The 27,432-nt window shown below is 38.7% G+C and overlaps 2 protein-coding genes across 2 annotated transcripts in view; one reads left to right on the top strand and one right to left on the bottom strand.

Moving 5' to 3' along the window:
* SELENOF (selenoprotein F) overlaps positions 1 to 7,231 on the bottom strand; it is a 28,715-nt gene extending 21,484 nt beyond the window's left edge. Inside the window, exons 1-2 of the mRNA XM_072868172.1 lie at positions 7,073 to 7,231; positions 4,007 to 4,174 (exon numbers count right to left, since the gene is read on the bottom strand). Coding sequence (XP_072724273.1) covers positions 4,007 to 4,174; positions 7,073 to 7,141 — 237 coding nt within the window. The 5' untranslated portion in view covers positions 7,142 to 7,231. The remainder of the gene's footprint in view (positions 1 to 4,006; positions 4,175 to 7,072) is intronic.
* Positions 7,232 to 7,815: 584 nt separating this feature from the next.
* Positions 7,816 to 27,432, top strand: part of HS2ST1 (heparan sulfate 2-O-sulfotransferase 1) — an 85,384-nt gene continuing 65,767 nt past the window's right edge. Inside the window, exon 1 of the mRNA XM_072867422.1 lies at positions 7,816 to 8,176. Coding sequence (XP_072723523.1) covers positions 8,053 to 8,176 — 124 coding nt within the window. The 5' untranslated portion in view covers positions 7,816 to 8,052. The remainder of the gene's footprint in view (positions 8,177 to 27,432) is intronic.

Consider the following 27,432-nt stretch of genomic DNA (forward strand, 5'->3'; position numbering starts at 1 on the left):
TTAGTGAGCAAAATATATTTCAAAGCTCTGTTTAGAAATACTGATGACTTTTAAGGGTTGTAGGAATCCTGCACAGTGCAACTGTGAAATTTAATGTATTGCAAATTTCATCATGGAGTTGACTCTTAAAATCAATTTGGATTTTGACACGCATATATTGTTGAGATAAATCTAAGATTATAATATACAATTAATGGAATATGCTTATAGCTGTGTCTGAAATGATCACACAGCATAAGTGAAGCTGCAGATGGAGTGCGGCTATTTTCAGCTACTGCAAAATATGGACAATCTCTCCTGCTACTACAATTTCACGCACAGTTAGCTTCACCTCCATTTCATCCTTCTACGTTTTACACACCAGCAGTACTCTGCATCTGACAGACTGAGGCTTAAAACTTGCAGCTGTCTAAAGCAATACTGTTTAAGATAGCTTCTGAATTAGTCTGAAAGTCAATACAAAATCTCTAGAAGAGGTGAAAATAACCAAAATAATTTTTTAATTTTACAAAGTACAATTATTAAGTAATTAAAATATTTCACTGAACAGGTGTCAGCAAAAGTTAAGAGCAAGGCAAATACTGAGTAACAACAGTACCTCACAGCTATTTTACGCAATGTCAATTCACAGAATACTGGACCAATAACAAGACCAGGATTAATAAACATCTTTCAAGGATATCAAACAGTTGAAATCTGCAAACATCTCATTTGAGGTTGCACTGATGCTATGCAGCACAAAGTATTTTTAGGACTGGGCATATTTCACAGATCATTTCTGAAAAGTAGCAGTGAATGATACATACAAATTCTCAGATACACATGCTATCCCCTTACCTTTAATTTTAAATTCTCATTTAAAACTCAGGTGCAAGTCATGCAATAAACCAACTCTTGCTTTCTCCATTTCTAACACTTGCCACATACTTACAAGGAGAATTAACTTAAAATCCTGAAGTCTGTCCTGGAATTCTAATAGTTTGCAAGTCTTTTTGTAGCACAGACTACCAACATGCTGTGTCACACGATGGGAACAAATATCTGCTCACATAATGAACAAGCTAGGTCATGTACTGGAATCATGGTTCAGAAAAAAAAAAGATTAATGTACTTTGAGGATGTTCAAGCATGTAGTCAGAGCATTAGCAAAACCCAGAGCACCACTGCTCTGGAACTCAGCAACATATAACGTTGCTAATCAGCAAGTCAGACATCTTACTGATGCAGGTCAGATCCAGGTTTTTAGAGTAAGATTAAGAAATTCTTCAAGCAAGAGGGTAGGAAAAAAACTTTTAAGAATTTCAACATCCATTCACTCTCAACTATCAAATTTTCATTAGAAAGAAGATTTCTATGGTAACCCGAAAAAAACTAGGGAAAGGGAAAAAATATAACAAAAGGCAGCATTCAGATTTTTTTATTCTGTACGCATATCATGAAAATACTTCTTTAGCAAGAAGCTACTATAAATTAGATTATTAATTTTTATGTAAGCATAAAATCTTAAACTCAATTACAGACACCTATTACAACCAGCACTATGTTAAAACACAAGTCAATCCAAAATGTCATGATTCTGAATACAATCTGTTCAGATAATATTCATGGTCATTTCTCCCAACACTAATTTTCCCCTGGCTAGTCTTCAAGGGATGTTACTCAGTACAAGGTTCAAAAAAAAATTAAAAAAAAAAACAGTTAGCAAATCCAAAATATACATTTTCAAGCAGTGGTAACAGTATAAAAAATTTCCACCTTCTGAAACAGCATTCAAAAGAACATTAGAAATGATGCTATAATTTAACACTCAGCCATATAGCCATAATGTTAAAAGAATCCAATATTTCTATTCACACACACAGTACAGAAAGCCTGCATTCAAACTCGGATATGAAAATGCAGGAAAATAGTATCATAATCACTCCTACAATTCAAGCCGATACTTAACATGCTAGCTCCAAATTTCAAGTATCATTTGCATTAAATTTCTTCAAAAATGTCACAGAAGTAAGAAAAGATAAAATAATAATAGAGATGTACATTGAATTGTGCTATAGCAGCAAATTGTTCATATTTAATACAAAGCACAAGCAGAAAATGAAACTGGGTAAGCCAACACAAATAGATAAAAAAACCCAACTTCTAATATAGTCTCTTGGTTCCTACGAATATACAACATTCTGGTTCACTGTGAAGGGATTTGTCAAACAACCTTGAGACCCCATCCAGACCACATTCAGCATGACTAAAATAGAAAAAGTTTTGAGACTAAAAATATTTACAATGTAAGGCCCTGACCACAAAATGGCATTTGATTAGTCTTACACAAAAACTGTGATTATCCACATGGTGAAATCTACGTCTGATTCAGGATAATTAGAAAAATATCTATTGATTTAAAATTCTGTTGTTTGATCCAACTTTCATTAATACAATGTTTACAACACAAACTAAGTTACATCCTTGAGTAAATTACTGATAAATTGATAAAGACAGATTTTTTTTCCTCAGAAGTCACATTGACAGAAATGCAACATAACTCCTCTAGTTTATTTTCCCAACAAATCACAATAGAAATTATCCTGCTCCATAAGTTCTTGTGCTACATCTTTGCATGCTGAGGCAAAACTGTAAGAATATTACCTGAACAAATAAAAGCACCTGCTCCTTATGTGGGCACTGGAAGCCTTGCTGCTGCCACCACAACTGTTACTGGTTGTGGTACACAACCACAGCACAGCTGGAGACTCTTTCCTATTTTCCCATTCCTTTTTAGTACATTTCATTAGATTTTATTCTGAAACTTTTCAGCTTTTCTGTGTGTGTATGTATATGTTCAGATATGTACATACCTTTATAAAGAACTGGAGCATTTTGCAGAGACAGACTTTCCTTTATAAGACCCATATATCTAGCAAAGAAAGTCTTAGATATCTAAGTCCCATAAGGATTGTACTGAAATATTACTGCAAGCATTCTTTTGTCAATATATGAAACAGCACAATTTACAGTCTTACCTCTTATCTTAATAGTCTTTCAATATTAAGGAACTACTAATCATTAATTCTCTGCAAATCTCAAACACTTGCTTCTTGATATATTGTACCTAACACTGTAATCAGTGATTTTGTTAAAAATTATAAGCAGACTTTTTTTAATATTATGCTGAATTTAATTGACAGGAGAAACCTGCTAGATTTCCTCATTAATTTCATGTTGTCTGTTATTGAGCTATCTCCTAGCTATTAAAAATAATTTTGGCATCTCTTCTCCTTGAAATCTCTACTTTCCTGATAATTGATTGGTCTTCAACGTATTCTACAATACTCTTAAATTACAACATATTTGAAAGCATGTATTCTTTTCAAGAGCTCTGTAAAAATTCTTCCTTGCTGACGTACCTTAAGCAAGACAGATATTTATTTACTACAGGTAAAGGAAAGGTTTTGCCTTAGCCTAACTGATTGAAGCACAGCATGGGCTCTGAGCAAGATCATTCCCAACATTTCTAGCTGTTAGAACCTAGCTGTTCTCACTGCTGCAGAACAGAGTTGACTAGCCCTGCTTCTGTCAGGTTTGTGCCACTTCAGGCGTTGACCTGATGGCTGCACCAGCCTTTTGTTCTTAGGCACTGAACTGAACTATCCTGGATGTTACACTACGGGTCAATGACCAAGCAATAGCTGTGATCAAGAACACCAGTCTCCTTAGCATCTTTTTTTGCCCTCTTCAAATCCCATACATCTTTCAGTTTCCCATTAGTCACTTCACAGTAGTGAAGAGCTGTCACAGAACTAAAGATTCCTCTGCTCATACAGGGACGTTATTTTAGAGCAGTGTGGCAAGCCTGCAAATCTAGACCCTATGTATATTGGACTATCAAGAAACATTACATCTTCCTCTTGAGATTATAATCCAGATTCTCATATATTTTTAAAATGAAAAGTTTCATAAGCATAACATAATGTCTTAAATTATTCCACAGAGGATTTGGTCCAAAACTCACCTTTCTAGTTTCCAGCTGAGCTTCTTCTTGGCAGCATTGCCTGCAGAACGGATCCAACTGATTCAGACTGAACTGTCCAAGAAGGTTGCAAGAACTGCATAGCAAGTTACTTGAGAAGCCTAGCTCTCTGCAAGCTTCTGATGACAACTGTGCTCCATATACACTTATCTGAAAATCAATACAATGTTATACTTTAGTATTAAATTAGTTGTTTTAAAAAGTTGCTTTAATGATTAGGAAGAACAACTAAGTCTCTTGTGACTGTTTTGGTCACAAGATGGTCCACCCATAAGTGCAAAAAACCACCTTATTTTGAAGAATGGTCTTAAACTAACAGTGAATTCTAGACACTCATAATATGTATATTTCAAGGTATCAGACCTGCCAAAATTCATTTATACACACTCCTAACAACTCTATGTTTTCCTGTTGCTAGCTCCAAATTAAGAAAAAAAACCATAATGAATCAGCTGAAATGCACATGGCTACAGCTCTCTAAAGCCTGCTCTTTCAAAACAATTTCAGTAAATTTCATATCACTGAAAACACACTTGGAAAATAAGTGTAACATCTAAGCTTGGGAAAAGCACAACCAGGGAGTGATGAAACAGACCAAACTGCTCAACAAGGCACACAAGTAGGATTTTAATTTCATGTTTGCATTAATGTTACAAAAAAAATAATTGCATACTAAAAGTGGAAGTGTAGATAAAAACCTGAAATTCTGATTTACTATTAATACATTAAAATAGGCAACTCAATTACATGGCTTCTATGTAAAACACCAGTTCTGTTTTTAATGAGCAGCCAAAACAATTTTACCAATTATCCAAGCACTTAAATGATATTTGGGTTTTGTTTTCACATTCCCACTTCTCTACACAGGGATTCTCACACCCTAGCTTAAAACCTTTCCTTCCAGCTGTATGCCGGGGGGGGTAGGAAGTGAGAGAGGAAATTAAGACAGTTTTCCCAGATGCTTCTCAGTCTGGGTGAAAGACCTTGGGCAAAACCCACAACATCTAACACACCAACAAAACAATCAGCAAGCACCTCTGTGTTCAGTGAAGAGTGAGATGATGCCAGTAAACTGGACTGGATGATAACAGAGCAAGAGTCAGAAGAATTATGCTGGGACAAACAGAAAAATACAGAAAGAAAACTAAATTTGTCCTTCAGCAAATCAGACTTTTCTTCACATTCACCCATCATTTAATATATACAGCATACCCAAGTAAGATAGAGACAAACCTATTTCCTCCCCTGAAGTGGCCAACCTATAGCCAAAGACATGTCACTGATGTGACAGATAGGAAATGTTATGGATTAGGAATTAGTAGAAAATATATCAGGTGCCTCATTATTCTGTTTCTCTGTATCTGCTAAAAAAGTTAAAGCATGAACAGAAAAGTATAATAGAAAAAAATTATTTTGAAATTACTATTCTGTCAGGCAGAGAGCTATTTTTCTTCTTCCTACAGAATACTGCTAAAGTAATTTCTATATATGACAGCAGGCAAGCAAAAAATGGGACCCTGTTCTACTGAAATAATCTATTATTTATCCTTTCTGAGGGATACTGGCAAGAAGAAATAACACCACCACAGTAGTATAGAAAATCTAAGGAGAATGCCAAACACTGCCAAAGCTACATTTTAATTAATGTTCACTTATTAAATGACTGATGATGACAGTAGCTAAAACAGTTTTCTTGCACCTTGCTGCTTGCCATCCACCCCTTTTATGCTTTACTATCATCTTTTGCTCACTTTTGAGTCCGTTCCCTTGGGAGCAAAAATGGCATTACTGCCATTGTCATTTTGCTTCCACCAGCAATGCTCCTCACATCTTTCCCCAGCACAGCTCTAGAGCATCTGCATATATAAGGCCAATACTCTCCTCTTTTTAGGGGGACAGCAACCAAAAAACCAAACAGGGTATGAAAGCAAGTAAAGTCTCCATTACAAGAGAATTGGTCAGTGAAGAAGTTCTAGTTACACAGCAAGCTCAAAACAGCTTGAGAATAAAACCATAGGGAGGGTGGGGGGAAGAAAAACTGGCTCTCCCTAAGATTTTTCCTCAATTTTTAGTACCGTAACTATTGTACTATCTTGAAATAATAAGCGTACTAATTATAATAAATGTCTCTATTTAGAATTAGAAAAGAACCCTCACATTTCAGAAACTAATTTCCGATCAGAACAAGATAATTTCAGCTACTTAGCCAGTGATGCACCTCATTTCAGCAGCATGCTCTCCTTTAAAGCTCTGACTACAAATACACATTACAGGACTGCTTTGCTTTCACATTCAATAATATATTAAAGCAAATGCAGCATTGATACAAATTGCTTTAGGAAGTACTTAATAGTTATTAGAGTGAAACATTTGAACAGGTCTTTTGTATAACCTCTTGTCTTTGGAGCTCAGGTGGGTCAGAACTTTAAGGGCATCGGGTGCACTAAAATAGAGAAACGGGACCTGGCTGGAAAACCTCGAGGGACAGCCTTTCACAGGACAACCTTCAGTAAGAAATCAAAAGCCACCTAGCTTCACTTTCCAAACCCATTTTTAACTTTGTTACCAAGCATAACCCGGGTCATGAGGTTTATAACAACACACAAATCCCACTAAAAATAGGCTAGGAAGCCTGTAAGTTTATTTAAAGAGTCACTGCAACACCCACACCGATGGCCACGTTTTCCGAGCTAAACAGGGCAAAGCGGGGCCGAGGCGAGGGACAAGGCGGAGGGGTGTTTAGGCTTCAAAACACGGCTCTCGCAGCCTGGAAGAGTAGAGGCACCGGCAGCAGGAGGGGAGAGGGCAGAAGCAGAGAACAGCCTCCGACAAAGACAGCAAAAGAGGCGGCCGCGGAGGCAGGAGAAGGACGAGGCACGGGACGACGCCGCGGGCATGGGATGGGCAGGGCAAGGCCCGCTGTCTCCGCCTCCCGCTATGGGACACGTCTCACTCCCACCCCACCCCCCCTTACAGCCTCTCTCTGTGTCCAGGAAATCGCAGCCGCATTCAGCCCCGAGCGCGAATAAACCGGAACGGCCTACTCACCGCCTGCAGCCCCACTAACACCCAGAACCAGCAGCGCGCCAGGGCCGTTAGCTCGGCAGCCGCCGCCATCTTGGTGCCGGAACGCTCCTGCCAGCGTCGCCGGGAGGCGGCTGAAGGGCCCCACCCATCGCGGATGCCCGACGCACTGCCTGATGCGGGAGAGGGCAGACTTGCTCCCAATCCCCAAGCAGAAAAGGTGACTCAGAACCTCTGCGGGAAGCCTAGAGCAAAGCTATTTTAGTCTGTTCGCAGTAGCGCTTCACGGCGAGGCTAGAGGAGATACCGTTCACCAACTCTAGTCAGGCACTGCCGAAACAACTCCGAGTAAAGCCCCTTCCCGTTCCGGAGAGCTGCTGCCAACCGGCATATTAGGCCCCTAGACCCGGCGATTGACAGCCGGTCTGAGCAATGGTATTGTGTATTTCCCAAGTGCCGCGTTGCCTGTGCCCAATGAGAGTGGGCAGATGGGCGGGACTTCAAGAAGGACCTCCCAATCACGAAGGGTCGCATGGAGGCGGGACATCGTCTCTGTCCGGCAGCTCCGCGCGGAGGGGGGAGGGAGGAGTCAACGCCCTGTGGGCGGGGCGTCCCCTGAGCGGGGCCAATGCAGTTGCGGGGGAGGCGGGGTGGCGGTAGCACCGCCCAATGGCGGAGGGCGCGGGGGCGGGTCCCGCCGCCGGGAATCGGCGGCGGCGGCGGCGGCGGCGGCGGCGTGGGGCGGGCGGGCGGTTGGGCGTTCGGTTGCTGAGCAGCGCACGCAGGCGGGGGAGGGGCGCGCTGGTGGCCGCCGCGCGGCGGAGGGGGCCGGGCGGGCAGTCCGCGCCCGCGGGGCGATGTGAGAGCGGCGGCGGGCCCTGAGCCGCGCTCCCTTCGCCTCCCCTCGCTCGCGCCGTCCCTGCGGCGGCGGCTCCCGCCGGCCTCCGCGGCCGGGCCCCGCGTTATGTCGTGATCCCGGGCGGGCGGCGCTGCTGCTGCTGCTCATGGGGCTGCTCAGGATTATGCTGCCGCCCAAGTTGCAGCTGCTGGCGGTGCTGGTCTTCGGGGTGGCCGTGCTCTTCCTGGAGAACCAGATCCAGAAGCTGGAGGAGTCCCGCGGCAAGCTGGGTGAGCGGCGGCGGGGCGCGGCCGGGGGCCTGGGGCCGAACGGGGGCCGGGCCGGGGGCCGGGGCAGGGCGCGGGGAGGCAGGGGAGGCGGCAGCGCGGGCAGCCGGACCGGCGGCGGGAGCGCGAAGGGTTGGCAGCCGGGCTCACCCCGCCGCGGTGTGCCGCCGGGCCGGGGGTGGGGGGACGCGCGCCGCTGGCTACTTTTCCCGTACGGCTCCGTGTGTTTGCACGCCCGAAACGGTGAAGGACCTGATCGATACGGTCTGGGGACTCTGCGGAAGGGGCTGTCAACCCCAGAGGCAGCAGCCTTGGCCTTTGAGTTTATTTGTATGTGTGTTTTGCGAGATCATGAGACCTAGGAGAGATCGGTGTCGGAAGATAAATGTTTCTGTAGTGTGTCTAAATGGGTTTTCTTAAAAGAGCAGCGGTGTTCAGCGCTATTAGGAGCGGTGGCTGGCCTGCCTGCGCCTCTGACAGGCACCTGGGGGGGAGAAGAGAGGCAGCAGTGGTGCCGAAAGTCAGTCTAGTTCTGCTGCCTCCTGCTGCAACGAATTATCATCTTCTTCACATCTAATTTCTACTTCAGACGTTTTACTAACGCTTGGCGTTGTAAAGGAAAGCACAGTGTAAAAAAAAAAGCTGGAGACGTTGTTCTTAATGACAAATGGGCAATTTGTTTTACTCTCATTGAACGTAAGATGTTATTTTTCTGCAGTTTGCTGAGTGTAGTTAGTGATCTCCTAGACTGTCACTGAGCTGTAGTTAAACAGAATAATGATGAACTTGAAGACTCTTGTGCAACATTTCTTTTGCTTTTCCTGCCTTAAAAAGACCTTTCTAGAGTAATATCTGCCTGGTAGGTAACATCTTATTACTTTGTCTGTCATACGTAAAGCTGCAGAACTTGTATAGATTTTACATTACTTAATTAAGGGTCTCAGGGATGTGAAAAAATACCATTCTGAACCTAGTTTGTGGTGCCTGGGAGTTGTAAAAACAGAGCACTGAGACTTCTGGTGTATACAAGTGCAGAAGCTGGTTTACAAACGTTGCTGATTTGTTTTCTCATAGTATTTGACCGTACTAAGATATTTAGACTATGAACACTTCCAGTTTGTAGGAAGAAAAGTGCACATGTTATGTTCCTACTGGTGTTAAAACTAGAAGTGGACTTTGACATGGGAAGTTTAACAGTGAGCTTCTAACAGAGCCAGATTCAGCATGACTTAATGTTGAGCTGTATGAATGCCATTGGGATTTTACTTCTCAGCATTTCTTTTCCACTTTGCTCTCTCTGAACTAGATATTAGAGATGAGGACCCTGGAAATGGCAGTGGTTGACTGCTTGAGTTACAGGATGCTCTTACTCTGCGTATTTTTCCACTGAAAGTTTGTACCAATTATAATCGAGGCAGAATTTTTGCAGGGTCTCAATAACTATAAACAAAAATTTAAAGAAGAAAATGAATGAAATTGGAAGATAATTCAAGCAGGTGTTAACATAGTGCTCAAGATTCAGTGGAATTTTGTATCCATCTGTCTTAAACTGGTCGGTACCTGTGGCTTCAGTGCCTCTGTTGCTGACAGTGTATGTTACTTTAGGGAAGTCTACCTCCTGGCATGGAAAGATTAACATAATGCATGTGAGAATAAAGAATTTTGCTGGTAAAGCTTCCTCTTCCTCTTTAATATATATGCAATGGGCATGATTAAGTTACATATTTAGAGGGTTAAAATATACAGCTCATACTGCTTTGGGACAAGAATCTAATTACTATGTTCTGCTGATTTTATTTCTTAAGGAGAAGGGAAAACTATTATAAAGTTTATTAAAAGTATGATGGAAAGATTTGCTTTGTGAGCAACTTACTAGTGATTCTTTAAAACCTGTGTAAGGAGGGGAAAAAGGGCTTTCTGCAACAGCTTTGAACTTGGGTTCTGTTTTTTAACGTGAGAGTATGCTTTGTTAAAAAGCTTCTAGCTATCTGAATGTCTCCCTTTTTACGTGTTCGGTATGTATTTTATGACTACCAAATGTTAAGATTTCATTACAGAAAAATTTTTACCGTCATGGTTGGTGATACTTCTACTGAGCTGTAATATGGAGAATGGCTTTCTCCGAATCCAAGTAATTAGTTGGCCTAATGCACTTGAATTCCAATCTTTCTCCCTGCCCCCCAAAAGAATGAGGTGTGTGTGTGCGAAGAGGCAGTGATACTATGATTTGATGATAACAACAAAGTAGTTCTTTTGGTCCTTCAGTTGTGTTTCAGTGGGTGCTTTAAGTTAGAAGACACCTTGCATATTTTTTGGGTACTGGCTTTTGAACTATGCTATGTGTTTGCGTTGATAGGTCATCTGATATACTGTCATCTTGGAAAGTAAGTGTAAGAATTAGGCGCTGACTAGGAAAACCGAATGACTTCAGATTTGATAGAAAATAAAATAATTCTGCAGTCTTATCAGCAGTTCTAATAATATTCAGCCATACTTTCTGATAGAAAGGGTTTTATCCAGTTTATTAACATATGAGCAACTCCTGATTCTGTACTGAACAATTGGGTGTGGGGGGTTAATTTCAGTTCAACGTCTTAAAATATCTTGCCTATAACATGAAAATGGAGCATGTTTCTGGGCAAAAAAGGAATGGGAACCTCTTTCTTCCCATAGGACTTTATACAAGTAAAACTCAGTCGCCCTGGCAAACTTTTCTTTTTTAAGTTGAGAAGTACAGGAGATAGAAGCGAATGACCATCACAAATGCTGCTGCTGCTTTTTGTCTCTGTGGTAAGATTATTATGAACCTAATATCATTAAAAAAGGTATTTGTAAACCTGTGGGTTTCTTCATCATATGAAAGGTAGCTCCCTAATTAAAAAAATAAAGAAAATAAAAATATTCATTGTAACTTCTCTGCAGCTGTTGGACTTCTTAAGCTCTTTAAAAATAGTTTGTAGTGGTGAGATCACAAGCACAGCCCAGTCAGAACCCAGCTTCAAGTACGTTTTTGGTGAGATTTGTACATACAGCTATGAATCTTTCATATTATTTTCAAGTTTACGTGTAAGGGCAGCTAAATTGGCATTCTCTCCAGACTAAGCTGTCCCTAGTTCCCAGTGAGAACTTTAATGTTTTATTTAAGCCTGGTGTAGGTACTTGCCCATTAGCTCTAGGAATGCACAGCCCTAATAGAGAATATTACATGTGAAAGGCAGATGTTGAGGTTTGCACTGTCATTCCTGGAACAGAAATAATGTCTGACCATCCCCTTTGGTTTTTGGAAGCCTGGTGGGTGCAGCTCTGCCTCTGGTTTAAACTGACCTAGCATTAAGCATGTACCATGCCATCTCCTGCGTTGCCATTAGTGTTTGTGGTGAGTTGGATCAAAAAACTGATCCAGCTGAAAGTAATCCATCCATCTTTTCTCTTCCCTCCCCAAAATTTTGTAATGCATTGGTGGGGAGAAGGAATAGAAGAGGAAAGTTTGTATGTGTTCTAGTTCTTCTGTTAAATTAATTTTTATTCTACAATAGCAAGTACTAGAAGCACTTCAAGGTTGGGCAGAGGGATGGGGGAAGACAGTGCCTCATTCAAGGAAGAGCCTGTAGGATTGATCAGCGAAGGTGAGGATGGTAGATGGGGAAGGATTACTCTTTTGTGGGGTGGAAGTGAAGTAATACTGCTGCTTTCTAGCTGTTTAGTGATACTTAGGTATTGGATTTTTAAAATAGTCCATGTCTGAGTAACATAATATACCATAACAGGGAGAGCAAGGATTGAGCAACTTTATTACTGTTTCAGGTTATTGCTTCAGATCATGTTGAAACACTGGTTGGCTGTACTGTGGGAGTATTTCTTCTGCTAAGTGATAAACCAACTTACGGCTCATATCTGTTAATTCAGCATCTTGAATTCAGCATATAGAAATCTGTAATTTGAAAGAAATTCTTAATATTTTACTTTTTAAAAATTGTTTTGTTTGAAAATAAGTGAATAGTTTGAAAGACTAAGGCTTTTTTCTTAAGCACAGGGAACAAAATTTAATTGATGATTAATTGATTGCCAGATTTTTTTTTTAAGGTAGTTTCCTAGGGCCTGTGGCCCTTGCGGGGGTAGTATCCTTCTAAGCACTGTGCAAGTACCTAACAAGCCACCGTTCCTTTGAAGTTAAATGATTTAACTTCCCAATGATTAAATCTTATACTTTCTAGAAATATAAGAGTTTCTACTTTTTTGGGATGTTGAAATAATAGCCATCTTATGTTTCCTTCATTTAGAAAAAAAAAAATCTCCTGTCAGTAGGCCTGCCAGTTGCATGTGTTTGGAAAATCCCTCAGAACACTTCTGAAATTGTGCCTCATAATATAGCGTGCAGGGTTCCTTAGTATATAATTTATACTTGAACTTCATTTATAAAGGGTAGTTTGTGATTGTTGGCAGTTCTGGCTGCACACAGCTATGCAAATAATTTACTCGCATTTCTTTTAAATATAGTTCTGTTGCCCAGTAGTTATTATTTTCCACTGAGTAGCCCGAGGCATTCTTTCAGAAGCTGTTTTCTTGTGTACCGGGTTTCCTTAAACAAGAGTTTTAATGCTGCTTCCTCAGTGTATCTCCACCCAGTGAAACATTCTTCCACTTTGCCTTGCTGGTTCTATCATACTTTTTCATTTAGCTCCCCCTTACCATTCCCCTTCACCATGCCCCTGGTCGTTGGGGACACTTTCAGAATAAATTTTAAACTACTCCCATACTATGCTTGTACTTCCCATTGAAAAGTGTGATATAGAGCAATTATATGAATTCTGTTTATTTATTTATTATGTTATTGTTTGTGATTTTATACTTATTTATAACTTTTATGGGAGTAAGTGTTGCAGCTGCTACTGTTGCATTTTCTATGAAATAGGTAATGTTTGAATTTTGGCTAATACAGAGCCCTGCACGTTCCCAAGCACACACCAAGACAGTTCAGACTTGCTAATGGGCTCTGAGGCTCGATCTCACCCTTTTCACTGGCACTCCAACATCTGTTTCTAACAGTGGAAATAAGAGGCCCAACTTTTAAAAATTTCTTTCCTCTTCTGGAAGGCTGCACATGAGAAACTGTAGTATTGTTGTACCTAGTTTGCAGGCCTCATGCTTTTAGTGAAATAGGTTTGAGAATTAGTGATGTGGTGAGAGCTGTGCCTTTGCTTCTAATAGCAGATGCTGTTCTGAAGAGTTATCCGGCAAGGGGATATTTTTGTTAGAGTCTTTTGAGGGCAGTTCTGAGAGGTGAAATGGACTTGAGAAATCAGATAAAGCATACGCCTTCAGTCCCTCCAGCCACGGCCTGCAGTGGATGAAGTAATCACCAGGTAAGGCACTGCATCTTTCTAGATTCTCCATTGGAAAAGGTCAGGTTTGGGCCAGTACATATCTATGTATGTTACTTTTTAATGCACATATGTAAGTTGAAGAGCACAAAGACTTAAAATACCATCCTCCAGGGAAATCCTGGAAAAAAGCCACAATTGCAATCAGCTGTTTAGGATAGAACAGGCTTGTTGGACAGCCAAAGAAATGGAAGTGCCATGCTCTTCTTTGTGAATTAATGCGGTATTACAGATGTGGTAATGGTAGCTATGAGGTAGGGAATTAGTTCAAGGCTGAGAACCTCAGGAGAAAGTGTTTAAAGGAGTTCTAGGTCCTGTTCTTCAATATAATTGTTTTTCTACATAGACAGGGATATTGGGCTATTTCAATAATGAAATACCTGACAGGTTTCAGTAATGTGCTTGGCACTGTAAAAGGAAAAGTGGTAGCACTACTGGAAATCAGAAAAAGCTACTTTTAATGCCTTTACTCTGAGATAAAGCAACTAAAACAATGACATTATGGCATAATGCCATGCCAATGCTCCCTTTGTTTTTCTTGTCTATTTTCTGCTTCTGAGCATGGCAAAAGTAAGTAAAATTTTCTCGTCTGCAATGTGCCTTTGAAATTGAATGACTGGAAGTTACTATGTCTGTTTTTTAGTTCTCACGGGAGATTGTTATCAAAGGAACTGGTTTAAAACACAGCAAAACCCTAATAAAACCAGAGACCCCCAAATACTCCACTAAATTAAAATTGACTGGTCGTGCATTTTATATATCTGTATGTGTGTATATAAACCCATATAAAATGTATATGTATTAAAAAAAAAAGAGCCCAAAACTCTACTTAAACTTTGGAGTTAGCATAGTAGGTTAAACCATTCCTTTCCAGTTTATCGTGTACATCTGAAGTGAAATAAATCATAGGAATTTTTTTTCTTCCTTATTTCAGAAAACTGACATATTTGCAGCTGGATTCTTTTTTTGCACAGCTTTGTATTGCCCCTGGCTGTTGAACTTGGGGACATTTGAACAGTTTGTGAACAAGTCATTTCCATATCTACTGACTGGCAACCATGAGTCACTCACTGTTAGACTTATTCTGGCCAAACTTGTCTTGTCTTCTAATAATGCATGCCTTCCCTCAAATTCTTGCTCCTCTGTAGGAAATAGATGGCTTTTGCATATGGAATCCTCCACGTATTATCACTTAATTGGGTCAAAAGACAGCCTTTTTGTGTAATTGTGTACAGTCTGTAGTTTTTGTCACTTATCTGAAGTGTATTTAAACCTTGTCAAAGCAGTATTAAAATAGTGATAAGTGCTTTGCTTGAAATGTGGTGCTATTTATCTGTTTATATATCTGAAATACTAGCCTAGCAAGCATAATGAAAGTGCCACGCTGTAGAAAAATAGCTGAACTGTTACATGTATTTGCATTATTTTTTCAACCAGAAATTAAAGATAAAAGACTGAATCAAAGGAGCCCAGTGTTGAGAGAGGCATCTGAAATTTGGCCAGCTGGCTGCAGCCTTTCATAAACACGTACAGACTCTTAACTGCAATCTGTCCTACTCGCTATCTAGAAGGGGGGCGGGCAGTATCTTATTCAAACCCTTAGCTGCATGTGATGCTCAAGCCCATAAATTCAGTTGGATTTGCCCACTCCCCTAAAAACTTGTGGCCCCGTTAAGTTGTTGTGTTCAAAGCCCAGCATCTTGAGAAAGGCAGCATTCAGAGAAGTCTTCAGTTGCTTAGGAGAGAAAAGCCAACCTCTTTCCTTGCTGGAACTGGGTCAGTTGGTTCTTTATTCACCCCCAACTCCTCTCCACTTGACCTTTTAAGTTTTGGAGAACTGAAGTCCCTCCATTTGGCATTCCTATCAGTAATTGCCTGTATTAAAATTACTGCTAGTGCTGACTGTAGTTGGTATGCCCAGGCGCTTCACTAAAGGTATAAATTCTCAATGCTTGTGGAAGCATTCATGTTGCACATGTATGTTTTTGTGTCAGGAATATGCTGACTATCAGGACATCAGTGTTTTTGCAGGATGTGCCCTTGAGTGTCAGGGTCTGGCATCATATTGAGTGTCAGTATGTTCCCAAGTAACTAATTCATTGCTGTAGTTTAGCTTTTTATGGCTATAAATTAAGAGCGTATTTTTACCGTAGAGGTATTGTTTGCAAACGTGTCTGCAGGAAGCCCAACTACATCCACATGTCTTTATTGTCTCTAGTATTCAGTGTATTATTGTTGTTCTTACTTTGCAATATCCTTGTGTCATCATGGTTCCAATAACATTACTGCTATAATAATTATTATTCAAGCTTTCTGGTAGTGATAAAATTCATCGTGAGTAGCTAGGAGTCTAGGGCAGTGAGAGAATTAATAAGATAATTAAATTACAAAAAGTATTTGAAAAGAAGCTATCTATCGCTTTGGCCCAGTCTTTGTCTGCCTTCCTTTACGTCCATTCTCTCTCTATATCCAGTTAGTAAGTTTAAAATGACAGCTGACATCCTTTTTTTAATCAACTTGCTGTTTAATTCTGAATACTAATTTGTGTTGAAACATATGTAAAACTTAAGTGCTGTTTTGATAAAACAGCTTTTGATGATTTTGAAGTGTTTATGCAAACCTTGTGCATAATTGCTGTAAAACTGTAAAGAGTGTGGGGATGGTATCTTAGGTTCCTTGAATTAAAATGTATATCTTCCCCGTTTACTTCTGTAGTGGTTTTTCTCTCAGAAGATCTTATTTTATTCTTCTGTTTTTTTAATATATATTAAAAATACATAGACAAATACATACAATGTAAATTTATAATGTATACGGTTATAATAAATATAAATATTATGTATGTATATATTCCTCACCCTCATTGTCTATATTTTCCAATGTGGTAGTATAGGACTGATCTTTCTTGGACAACAGATTGAAAGGCAGTAGCATTTCATTTCACTTTGAAAAAGATACAAAAAGGTTGTTGAGAACATGAAGGAACTTGGAGGTATGAGGGCAATTGAACAGAGCTTATGCTTGTTCCTCTCACTTTCTGCAAAGTGGAGAGGGAAATCCAGCTAATTTAATTATTTCTTTTTCCCCTTGAATCTTTTCCCGGCGTATCTTTCCATTTTCAATATTTCTATTATCTTATTTTCTGGATATATTGTTGTTGAATATATTCAGAAAGATTGCATAAATAGCGTATCTGTGTTTTCTTTGAAATATTTGCCTTTCATTACACTGATTCTGTGGGGGGCTTTGGAGGAGGTTTTCAGTAGTAGAAGTCTCTTTTTGCAAAATGTGGCATTTGCAATGGATTTGAATATACAAAACATTAATCAGCAATTGATTGTATTATATTGGAGTTGATTTTGGTCATTCATTCTGAGCGAAGGATCTTTGTAATTCTGAGAAGGATTTACAAATTTAGAGTAAAAGGCAATGAAGTAAAAAAGTAGGATGTGAAAATGACAGAATCTTATTCTGACACATTAAATAGACCAAAAAGTGTCTCCAGAACAAAACAAAGCAGTCAAAGATTTTGACTCCTTTAGCATTTGAATGACAGATGTAGATTGAAGAGAAAAATAACTTTTTGGAAGATCTAATTTCAAATGTTTGATTCCTTCAAAAAATGGGGATTAATTTTTACAAAAGCTGATTCCAGCCATGTCCTTCCATTATCTGTGGTAAAAGTAGTATCTCACAGGGTTTTATTCCCACGCTGAAGGACAAAAATACTACACCTTGTCTATTGACCAAGACACTCTTGAGCACAAGTGTATGATCACTTTCTGAAGATGTGCTTTTGTACCTGGTACAGAAAATATCTTGTATGAGGATCCGTGTGTTTGGAAACCGAGTCATAATGTCAGATTTTTTGTATCCTGGTGTTGAATGAAGAGTTTCATAGGTAGAATCCTATTTCAGCTGCACTCCCACTGACAACTTTGGAGCCAAGATTTTTCAGCAACTCATTTGTCAGTAAACCTTCAGCGGTGTGTGCTCTTAAAAGTGAGAAAAGATATTTTCCTGGCAAAATATCTATAATTGCATACTATTCTTGATACATTATCCTATGAACTGCTGAGATGGCCATAGCACTAAAATGCTTTCCCTTGATCAAGTTAGTGCCTTTGGGAATATTGAAGGTCTTATAGCTTGCCTCTCTTATTTTTGTGTTTATTTTTTTAAAAAAGCCAAATAAAAGAAGCTTACAAAGCCCTCCTGCTTATCTGAGAATAATTTAGTCTGTTTTAATAGGTTTTTAGGCAAATTAACTATTTTATATTAACTTTGGTGATGCTGCCAACAAGGCAAGCTTTTGAAGATAAGTACCTAATGAATAGTTTGCCGTCTTATGATGAAGCAATTAGATCTTGCTGTCCATTTGATGACTTCAAAGTGTGTAAATTGGGATTGGACTGAGTATGTTTTTGAACTCCATTTCACTTACAAAGATAGCATTTCAAGAGTAGATGTGTATTTGCTTTTTGGAGAATGTTCTTGTCTACAAAATGACCCTTTGGAGTATGATCATTTAGTAGGAATTGGAATGTTTTATATTTTCACTGTCTTCCTACTTTTATTAAAACAAATTTTATTTTTTATATACTTCTGGGCTTCCCTCCCTTTGCTCTCTAAATTGTTAATCCTGAGGTGCTACTTGTGCAGCTGCTGTTGGTTTGAAGACAAAACTTGCAGTAACCTCCTGTGTTTTAGCAGGACCTGTTTTAAAGTTTAAAGTTATCTTCAACAGGAGAGTACTTCATGTTTTTGTTTGATCAAGCTGTAAAAAAAAAACCCTAGAAAATTTCTGGCATACTGCTTGATTTATACTTCTAAATTAGGCTTTATAGTCTGTGTGTTTAATGTGTATGCAATAGTCTAGGTGTTTTCTGCTGTGAGAAATGCCAGAACGCCTTACTTTCTGGTAGGCTAGTAGTATTTATTCTAGTCCTTGAAATGCCTCACGAACATGCTGTCTGAGCCAAAAGCAAAGGCTGAATGACCAGAAATACCTGTCTAAGCTTACATTTAAACATAGCAGTGTTCATAACCTGTCATGTCTGGTACAAACCTAAATTTTATCTTTGAAACTATTCGATGGCCAAAGCAGTTAGGGTTACATAAAAACTTTTCCACAGAATTCAGTTGGAGCAACTTTTATTCCAAAGTTTTGAATTCTGAGGAGAGATTTTGGGGTCGTTAATGAAGTAAAATTGCTGTCAGTCACGGAGGTGCATAAGAGAAGTCATGAGACCCAAAGATGAGCTGTCAAAATTAGCAGTGGGCGCATAAAATGTTGTTTCCCCAGCAGTGTGCCCAGCACTCTCGTGGGAGAGTATCACCCCATTGCTAGCCAGGGTGGTAACCAGAAGTATGCCCAGCTCCTCCGCCAGCAGAGATCAGAGCACGGAGCATGAAGTTAAAGCACTCTTGATTTCAGTTTAGTTTAATGCTTTGGGCTTTGAGCTGCAGAGACGGCCTATGTTTGCTTCTGGACAGGAAAGGACAGCCACCCCTTCATCCAACCCAGAAAAAATTGGTAGAGGATATTTGTCAGGCTTCTTAGTTATTCATGAGGCACGTTAAATGCATTTGGCCTAAAGGCAAATTTATCTTGGAAGCGCGTGATCAAGCTTAGGGAGAATATTCAAGATGAACTTTTGAAGAGGGGAAATGAGGAGTAGAAAGGATGTATATGTGAGGATCAGTGCAACTTTTGCATGTGTGAGCTATCCACAGTCTGTCTGATCCCAACAAAAAGGCAGAAAGTATTGGGGAATACGCTTATTTTCAAGGCTGGCTTCGCTCTAGCTTAACAGTCTGAAAATGTACTTGCTTCTGATTCCTATTGCTTTGTCATTTACCCTCTACAATACTATTAAACCCTCCTCTCCTTTCTGATGTGAAAAACCAACATAAAACTGAGGTGCTGGTTTAGCAGAAAGAAACAATAAATCAACTAGTAAAACATTTATACGTATCCTCTTCTGGTTTTCCTGTCTGTGCTTTCCAAACCATACTCTGAAAAACATGGTCTTGCTAACATGTTTGTGGGAGCATTTTTCTAAACATTTGTGGTCACTGGAGCAACCCAAAGCATTGTTTCTAGTGATTTTTATGTGCTTACTTATGTGTGCTTGCATAGTGCAGATGGCAAGGCAGTCTTAATATGAGAATTAGGAAAGAGAAATAGATGATAAATTATTCACATATCAAGTTTAAAGAAAAAACTACACATGTGAAGGAGGAATGAAGATATTGAAAGAGGGTTTTTTCAGGTTTTTTTTTCTTGTTCTAAGCCATAGAAAAAAGCCCTTGACCATTTTTATATTTTCCAGGAGCATTAGTGGTGATTATGTGTAAGTTTTAAATATGTGCACTCTTTGACTGGTGGAAGCTTGTGTCAAGGTTGCGGTTAAAAGCACATATTGTTTTGTGATGAGTAATGGGACATAATAATTTCTTAAGCTTGTGCTATAAAATTTACATACAAAATATTTGTTTGCTGGAGATGATGAGAAAAGGTTTTAAATGTTAACTGAGATTTCAACTAGTTTTCAAGAATGAATGTTGGAAAACAGGGTAAACGTTTTTAGACTTGCTTCTTCTCATTGTTATGCCATCTTAAAACAATATGGAAATAAAAATGGCGCTTACAGCATGTGCTTTTTAAGTATGAAAAAAAATACTAAATGTCTGACAACATGACATTTAAGCAACAAAATCTGTCAAGTATTCATATAGCAACAGGAACATGAAATACAGTGATTGTTCCTACATCTCTCTTACTTTACTTAATATATATTAAGTAGGTGCATGTAAATGTAAACATGAGATGGCACTCTAGAGATAACTAGTATGTAAGAGAAACCTATATGAAAATCCTCTCAGATATTGAGGAATTGATTTGGATGAGTTTTCTGCCCTTGATGGAATCGCCTGTCTACAAACTCTCTGCAAATTCTGTTAATCCTTCAATCTTTGCTGTATCAAGTTCCACAATTAAATAGTAACCTAAATTGGCAAGAATATTTGGCTTCCCTATAGAAAAATAGACTTCACAAATACATATCAGGCAGAATTACCAGGTAGTTTAAAGCTTTACTAACTGGTAAGGATTAACCAAGTACAGACATAAAACCATAAAAAGGGGTTGTTCTTTTTCATCTGTTCAAAACCTTTGTTACAAGGAATATGAGGAGCTACAAACCCTGTGATATTTAAGGATCAGAAATGCATTGATATCAAACTTGACTAAACTTGTTGGCTTGTGTAATTTCAGTAGCACCCTTCATAATTTTCCTGCGGTATTTAATATACAGCATTTTGTGGTGACAAGATTTTAAGCAACTGCATGCTGTACAAGATGGAATATGGGAACGTAGTGTATGCTAATGGTTGTGTATGTGTCCTCATCTTGTCCCAGGGATGCCCTCAAACAGGTTTTAAGTGTTTGGTTTGGTTTCAGAGAAAAGAATCCTTGTTTTAGGCGGTTTGTAGACAGGAAGAACTTAATGAGTTGAGGATAATTAATTTCTTAAGTTAATCCTTGCTTCCTGTTTGATCTAAATGCAAGGTCAAAATTAGCTAAAAATATCCCAACATTCCTTCAAAAGTATGGCACGTAAATTATTACCAAATGCAAAGTTTTTAGGAGGTGTATCATTCAAGAACTGTTAGCATATGTCAAAGAGCATATGAATTATTTGCCAAAAGTATTCTTGGATAATGGTGGTTGTTTTTCTCTAACAATTTCTTTAGAAAACAAGTAACAGTTGACACTTTTCCAAACTATGACTGAGCTTACTGCAATAATTACACATTTTAGTGCTATTGTTTTATTGTAGTCTGCTGCCTGGACAGCAGCACTGATTTTATAAATGTAAAAATTAGTTATGCTTTGATTCCCTTTTTTTTTTTTAATAAAAGATAGTCTGATCTAAAGCAAACTTCCTAAATTGCACTTTAGTACTTATTAATCATTCTGTGACTGTAACCTTGAGTAGACATCACAGAATGCTTGTTAAATGAAGTAGTTGTGTTTCCAAACTAGAACCAGACACAATTTTGTGTAGGGTAGTAGTTAAAGCATTAACTAGATGCTTAGCATTCTGAATTTGATTTTTGTTTTTTTTTGTTTGTTTTAACTGCAGGCTTATTTCAGGTGAACTTAGAGTGCTTTGGATTTTTTTTTTTTTTAATAAAGGGATTGCTTTGACCAGAAAACTTCAGTGTAACTTGTACTTGAGAATTTTATGTGGTAGACTCGCATATTAACAATTCTGGTGGCAGTCTTGTGACTAGTATTTTTTATTTTATAATAGTTGGAATAAAACTATGCAGTGACGCTGTCTTTCATGATGGTTGATAAAGAGCTAAACTTTGTTTTAGTGTAGAAGTGACTGTTGGGTTTGGTGGGTTTTTTGGGGGGGGCGGAGGTGTTTGGTTTTTTTTTAAAGTGAACATTCAAGAACATTTACTAATGCCAACTGCTGGAGTGGCATTTGCTAATGAAAATTTAAGATCTCTTGCCTTGAGTGGTCTAGCAACCACTGGATCAACAAACTGCATGTGGCTTTCCTTGTTTATGTGTTTTGTGGAAATTTTCCCTTTTATGCTCTGTGAGCCCTGGCTACGATGTTAGAATGATGAACATTTTTTATTGAGCTCTTTGCCATTTTACAGGTTAATTTGTGAACCACTGACTGAACAGAACAACTTTTACAGACTATAAAGTGCAGCCTTGTAACATGGAGTAACAATCAAATAAAACAGGGTCTGTTGGGGAAAGTAATTTTCCCACATCTTTTAAAGAGTCTGTACTTGAAGCAGGGGGAAGGTTGGGGCTGTAGGGTCTTGTGATGATTCATAGCAATACAAGAGATGACGGGATGGGAGAAGGTTAGTACTAATGGTGCCGGCCACTAATGGCCATTGAGCATAGAAACATTCGGTAACACTTCTGCCTCTGCTCCCCCTATCTGTGGAGTCCCAAGGATAGAGCTAATTGGTTTATACGAGGGGGAAAAAATAAATGAAAAAGTCTTAGTCTTTCAGATGGGAAGTAATTTTTAAAATACCCATAGGGACCACCCTAATACAGAAATGGTACAGTCTATCTGTTTGATCTATGTCCTTCACAGGTATATCGCAGGTATGTGACATTATAAACTTGTATGTATACAAAAAGCCACTGTTTGTATTTATGCTCGAGTTTACACTTGTCATTTCTTCATACAAATTTCAGAAATAGTGCTATGGATAGAAAACTGTATTGGTATCCTTGTGTCGCCTGAAAGAAAACTGCTTAGTCTCCCTTACCCTGTTTAGAGCTGCATGAGTTAGGTTTGAATGAGCCAGTATGTTTACTCAAGCTATTGCAGCCTCTCTTGAAGATATGAACTTGGCTTCTCTAAGCATGTTTCTGCCCAGGTATTTGTTCCACAGCTCACTTGCATGTTTCTGAAGTGCTGCATTTATGATGTAGATTTAAGCCTCAGTCTGTTCATGATATATGTTGCCCTGAAGTTACTACAAAATAGAGGTTTACGGATCTTCTCTGCTTTCTATGCCATTTGTTCCACTGTGCATCCCACAGAATATAGAGCAATTTCTTCCCTTGGAGTCCTGCACCCATCTTGGTGCTGAAAGATCTTTATAGTTGGGGTTAAAGGGCTTCCTGAAATATTTTTAGTTATTAGTCCATGTGGATTGTTAATTATTTCAATAACTATGTTCAGTAGGCATTGAAATAAAACCTTTATAGAGTTAGTTACTTTTTAGATTAATTGGAATTAAGCTCATTAAACTAATGTTTCAGAGGAGAGAGCATATGTTTACAAGACTGATGACTGTTTCAGGGACAGTATATAATTTCTGTGCAGTACCTCATAATAAAATCATGCTATTAAAGACTTTCCTATGTTTAATATGTGTGGACAAATGTGTTATGGTTTTTATTCTATTCCTTAAATAAGCAGCAGTCTCTCGGCCTTGGGAGCTCACTGGCTATTTCAAGAATTTAACCTGCTTTGACACTTCCGTGGTTTCTTCCTGTGAGCAGCTTGAATACCACTTACTCAGCAGTAAGTTAAATAAAATCAGCTAAGGAGAGCAGCATACTGTAAATGATGCTGGTAACAGAAAAGACATGTAAAATTGCTTGTACGATGATAACATTTCATAACATTCTGGAAAACAACCTCTCATGTATTGATTTTTTTTTTTTCTTATTTTTTTATCCCCCCCTGTCTGCAAAGATGAAATGTAGTCTTTCAAGGAGTCTTATTCCTTCCTTGAAGACTTGCTATATTGATCTGAAGCCACAGAGCTGAAATAGGTCATATTTTAACAGTGTTCCTTCTCTAATGACAATATATGGCCCTACTGTTTAAGTGGAAAACTTGCTGCAGTATTTCTGTTACTAGAATTTGTGGAACAGTCAGTGAGGGACTTCTCTAAAAATCCCTTATGAGATACTGCAAATGGAATACTTCACTGACATCTGTGTGAATGGATAGCAGACTTCTGCAGACGTGATTCCTTAGTCATGCTTCATGGAAGCATACCACCAACTTGCTCCAGAATAAAGTAATGGGAGAGAAGAGATGTTGAGTAACCCCTGTATGAATACAGATTTTTGTGTTTTCTTTTTGGCCTGGTGCTCCAATTCTCAAAGGCCAGCTAATCAACAGACTTCTTGTTAGTGCAACTTTAGGTTTCTCAATTAGTGATAAATGCAATAAGACTTACCATCTCCCTCAGAACAAGGGACAAGACAATTTCTCCCTCTCTCCTACCCCCTTTGCCAGATGATGAATTTAAAAGCTGCTGCGTATTAATTATTCCGCACAATAACTATGTTAGCTGTTGTTGCAAGGCCTTGCTGTTATTCTAAATATGTAGTAAGTTTAAAGAAGTATAGGACTTACTATTAATGAGAGAGCTTTTTCCTCTCTCTTGGAAAAAAGGGGAAAAAATTTGTAAGAAAACATACACAAAGGCTTGTCGTGATTTTTTTGAAGTCTGGTTCTGGAAACAAAGGAAGTACAGAAGGTCAGAATAACAGTATAGAATTTTTGGTGCTTTCCAGCCTCACATCTTCTTTTACCTCCACTGTCATAAGCTTGTTGCTTCAGAACATGGCAATGTGTTTGTAATCTCTCAGTGGAACTAAAGATGAGTTACATAAGTTTGCGAGTAACAAATATCATCTTAAGCTAATTTAGCCTGGCCATTCAAACTTAAGGCAGTGTATATGCAATAATAGAATTACTGTATTTTTAGACATAACAATCTGCAGGGTGAGGATAGACAACTGAAGGATGTCAAGAGTCTGTGCAAGCTTGGCTTTAAGGAAGAATAGGAACCCAGTAGGTCTAAGTAACTTAAACTGAGCCTGTTAAATTTACAGTCTCTGAATCAATTTTTCTATTTTTGGAAACCACACAATATAAATTTAACATTAAATCAACAAATAATTTAACTGTAGACATGTCTGCATGAACCATGTTTTTAAATCCTACCGTAGTGAAATTTATGCCAGGAAAATGGGCCTCAAATGAAACAAACAAACAAACAGAACCATTATAAAACACACAGTTTGAAGTTTTGAAACCTTTAAATGTCCAAAATGTTTGTTCTTATCCAATGCACAGGAAAACCAGTTGATTAATAATGTAACAAATGGTTAGGAACCAAATGAATTCAGGATGATGCACTCTGGTGTAATATAAACTCTTGCAGAAAGTGGTGTTATCAAGAGAACATAAAACACTAAGCAGATGTATCGTTGCACAGAAATGATAAAGGCACGTTAGGCACAGATTTACTGAAATGAGATAGGAGCTAGACAGTGAATTTGATATTCCTCCCCTTCCCTATTGCCATTGTGCTGTTCTCATGTTCATCACATGAGGAATTGTTGTTGTATGGTTTCACAGCGCTTTCGCTTAAGGAGGACAGTGTTACCTCCACGCTAACTGAAACTGTATGGTCTCAACATTGTAACATTACTTTGCATATCAAATAGTAAAAGCTTTTGAAACTAAAGTTTCAACAGTAAAAAACCCCTATTGCCCTGCCAGGCTAATAAAGCCCCATGGTAGGGTTGGTTTAAATCTGGGAGTTTTGGTGTCTTGTGAGGAGTAGACAGTTGTTAACAGTAAAATTGATTAATCTGGAGTGTCCTTCTGCAATTAGATTTCTTAAGTTTCTGATATAGTCACACTGGATACAGTAGTACCCAGGGAATGCTTTTGCATTTTATTTAAGTGTATATGCATATGTATCTTTAAACTTAAATTCTGAAGAAGTCTGTTTAAAAAACCCCAAAATTAAAAAAAGCTCCATTGCTCAGAAACTGCTTTAATGTATTTTGGAATAGTGGAGTTTAAGTCGTTGTGTGTGGGGGCCTGTGGGGGCTTTTAAAAAATAACCACATGGTGTGACCTTTGCAGGTATCTCCTCTTTTACATCTGATTCCTACTCCTTCTAATGCTTTAGAGAGAGGGCTGAATGGTAGCTGAATGAGATTTATAATGTTTTTTAAAAGCCTTTCTGTCCTGTTAATTAGCTGACAAAAAATCTGACTCTTTTGAGGACTGTGATTAGAATTGTTACTTGTATTTTTTACTGAGCATTAATTCATGGTTTGAACTTGTGATTTGCACTTTTCTGTTTTAGAGATTATTGTGGGATGACGGTTTGATGATAATGAGCTATTCAGGGGAAGAATCTCTCAATACCAGGTGACTGGGTAATGGCAGGTGAAACTCAATTTTGTCATATCTAAATGTATTTGGAGAAAAACAATGCCAAATTTACATATGTTAGATTCTGAATTGGATGTCCTCACTGAGGAAGGAGATCTTGCAGTTACAGAAGTTAGTTTTATGAAAACATCAGATCAATTCTCAATAGTGGTCAAAAATGCATGTAGCATGCTGGAAGCCATTAAAAACAAATGAAGAACCACATGAGAATTTTTTTTTTCCATTGGATACAGCAATTCTGCTGTGTTATCCTTTCTTGCCCTTCATCTCAGAAGAGGTTACAACAGAGTTGGAAAAGATATATGACTGGTGAGGGTAATCAAAGGAACAAAGCATCTCCCATACAGGGAATGATTAAGTAGACCAAGGCTCATCAGACTTGGGAAAACATGTTAGGAAATGAAAGGTAGGAGCCTGTAAAATCATGAGTAGTATGGAAAAAGTGAGCAAGGAATGCTTATTATACAAGTATAGGAAACAGTCAAAAATAAAGTATTGGTTGATAGCTTCAAAACTACTGAAACAAACTGGTGAACTGTAGAACACAATGCCACAGCATATAATAATTATTTAAATGCTTAGACAAACTAGGGGTGGAAAAATTGTTGATTTAAAAATTCATTAATCTGCTAAGTTGCAAGTAGGTGGGCAATGGTAAATACATCAGGAAGGTATGACCATGTGCTTGACCTGTTTTTATGTCTTCTCCAGACATCTATTTGCCTTTGTCAGAAACAGGACATTGGAGCTTTGGTCTGAACCAGTAAAGCCCATTAGGTGATGTATGCACCAGGCCACTTCCCTTAAATACCATGCGTCCCTTAATGCATCCTGTTCATCCTTTTCACGCAAGGACTTGCCTGGCAGTTCTTCAGCATTGCCTAGATTCATAGCTTTTGTCTCTTCAGGAGGCAATTAAAGACTTAGACTGACCTTTTGTTTGTCATTAGTCACTTAAATTTCAAGTGGTACCTAGCAAAAGTTTTGCTAATCCATTTCTTCCAGGAGGGGATCCAATCTTGCTTTGAAAATATTATCAAGAAATGGAGCATTTCCTTCGCTCATTTATGAATGACCTTTGGAGCCTTTCACTATTTCAAAATAAGGC

Source organism: Ciconia boyciana, chromosome 7 (assembly GCF_034638445.1).
Source record: "Ciconia boyciana chromosome 7, ASM3463844v1, whole genome shotgun sequence".
In the NCBI taxonomy this organism is placed as follows: domain Eukaryota; kingdom Metazoa; phylum Chordata; class Aves; order Ciconiiformes; family Ciconiidae; genus Ciconia; species Ciconia boyciana.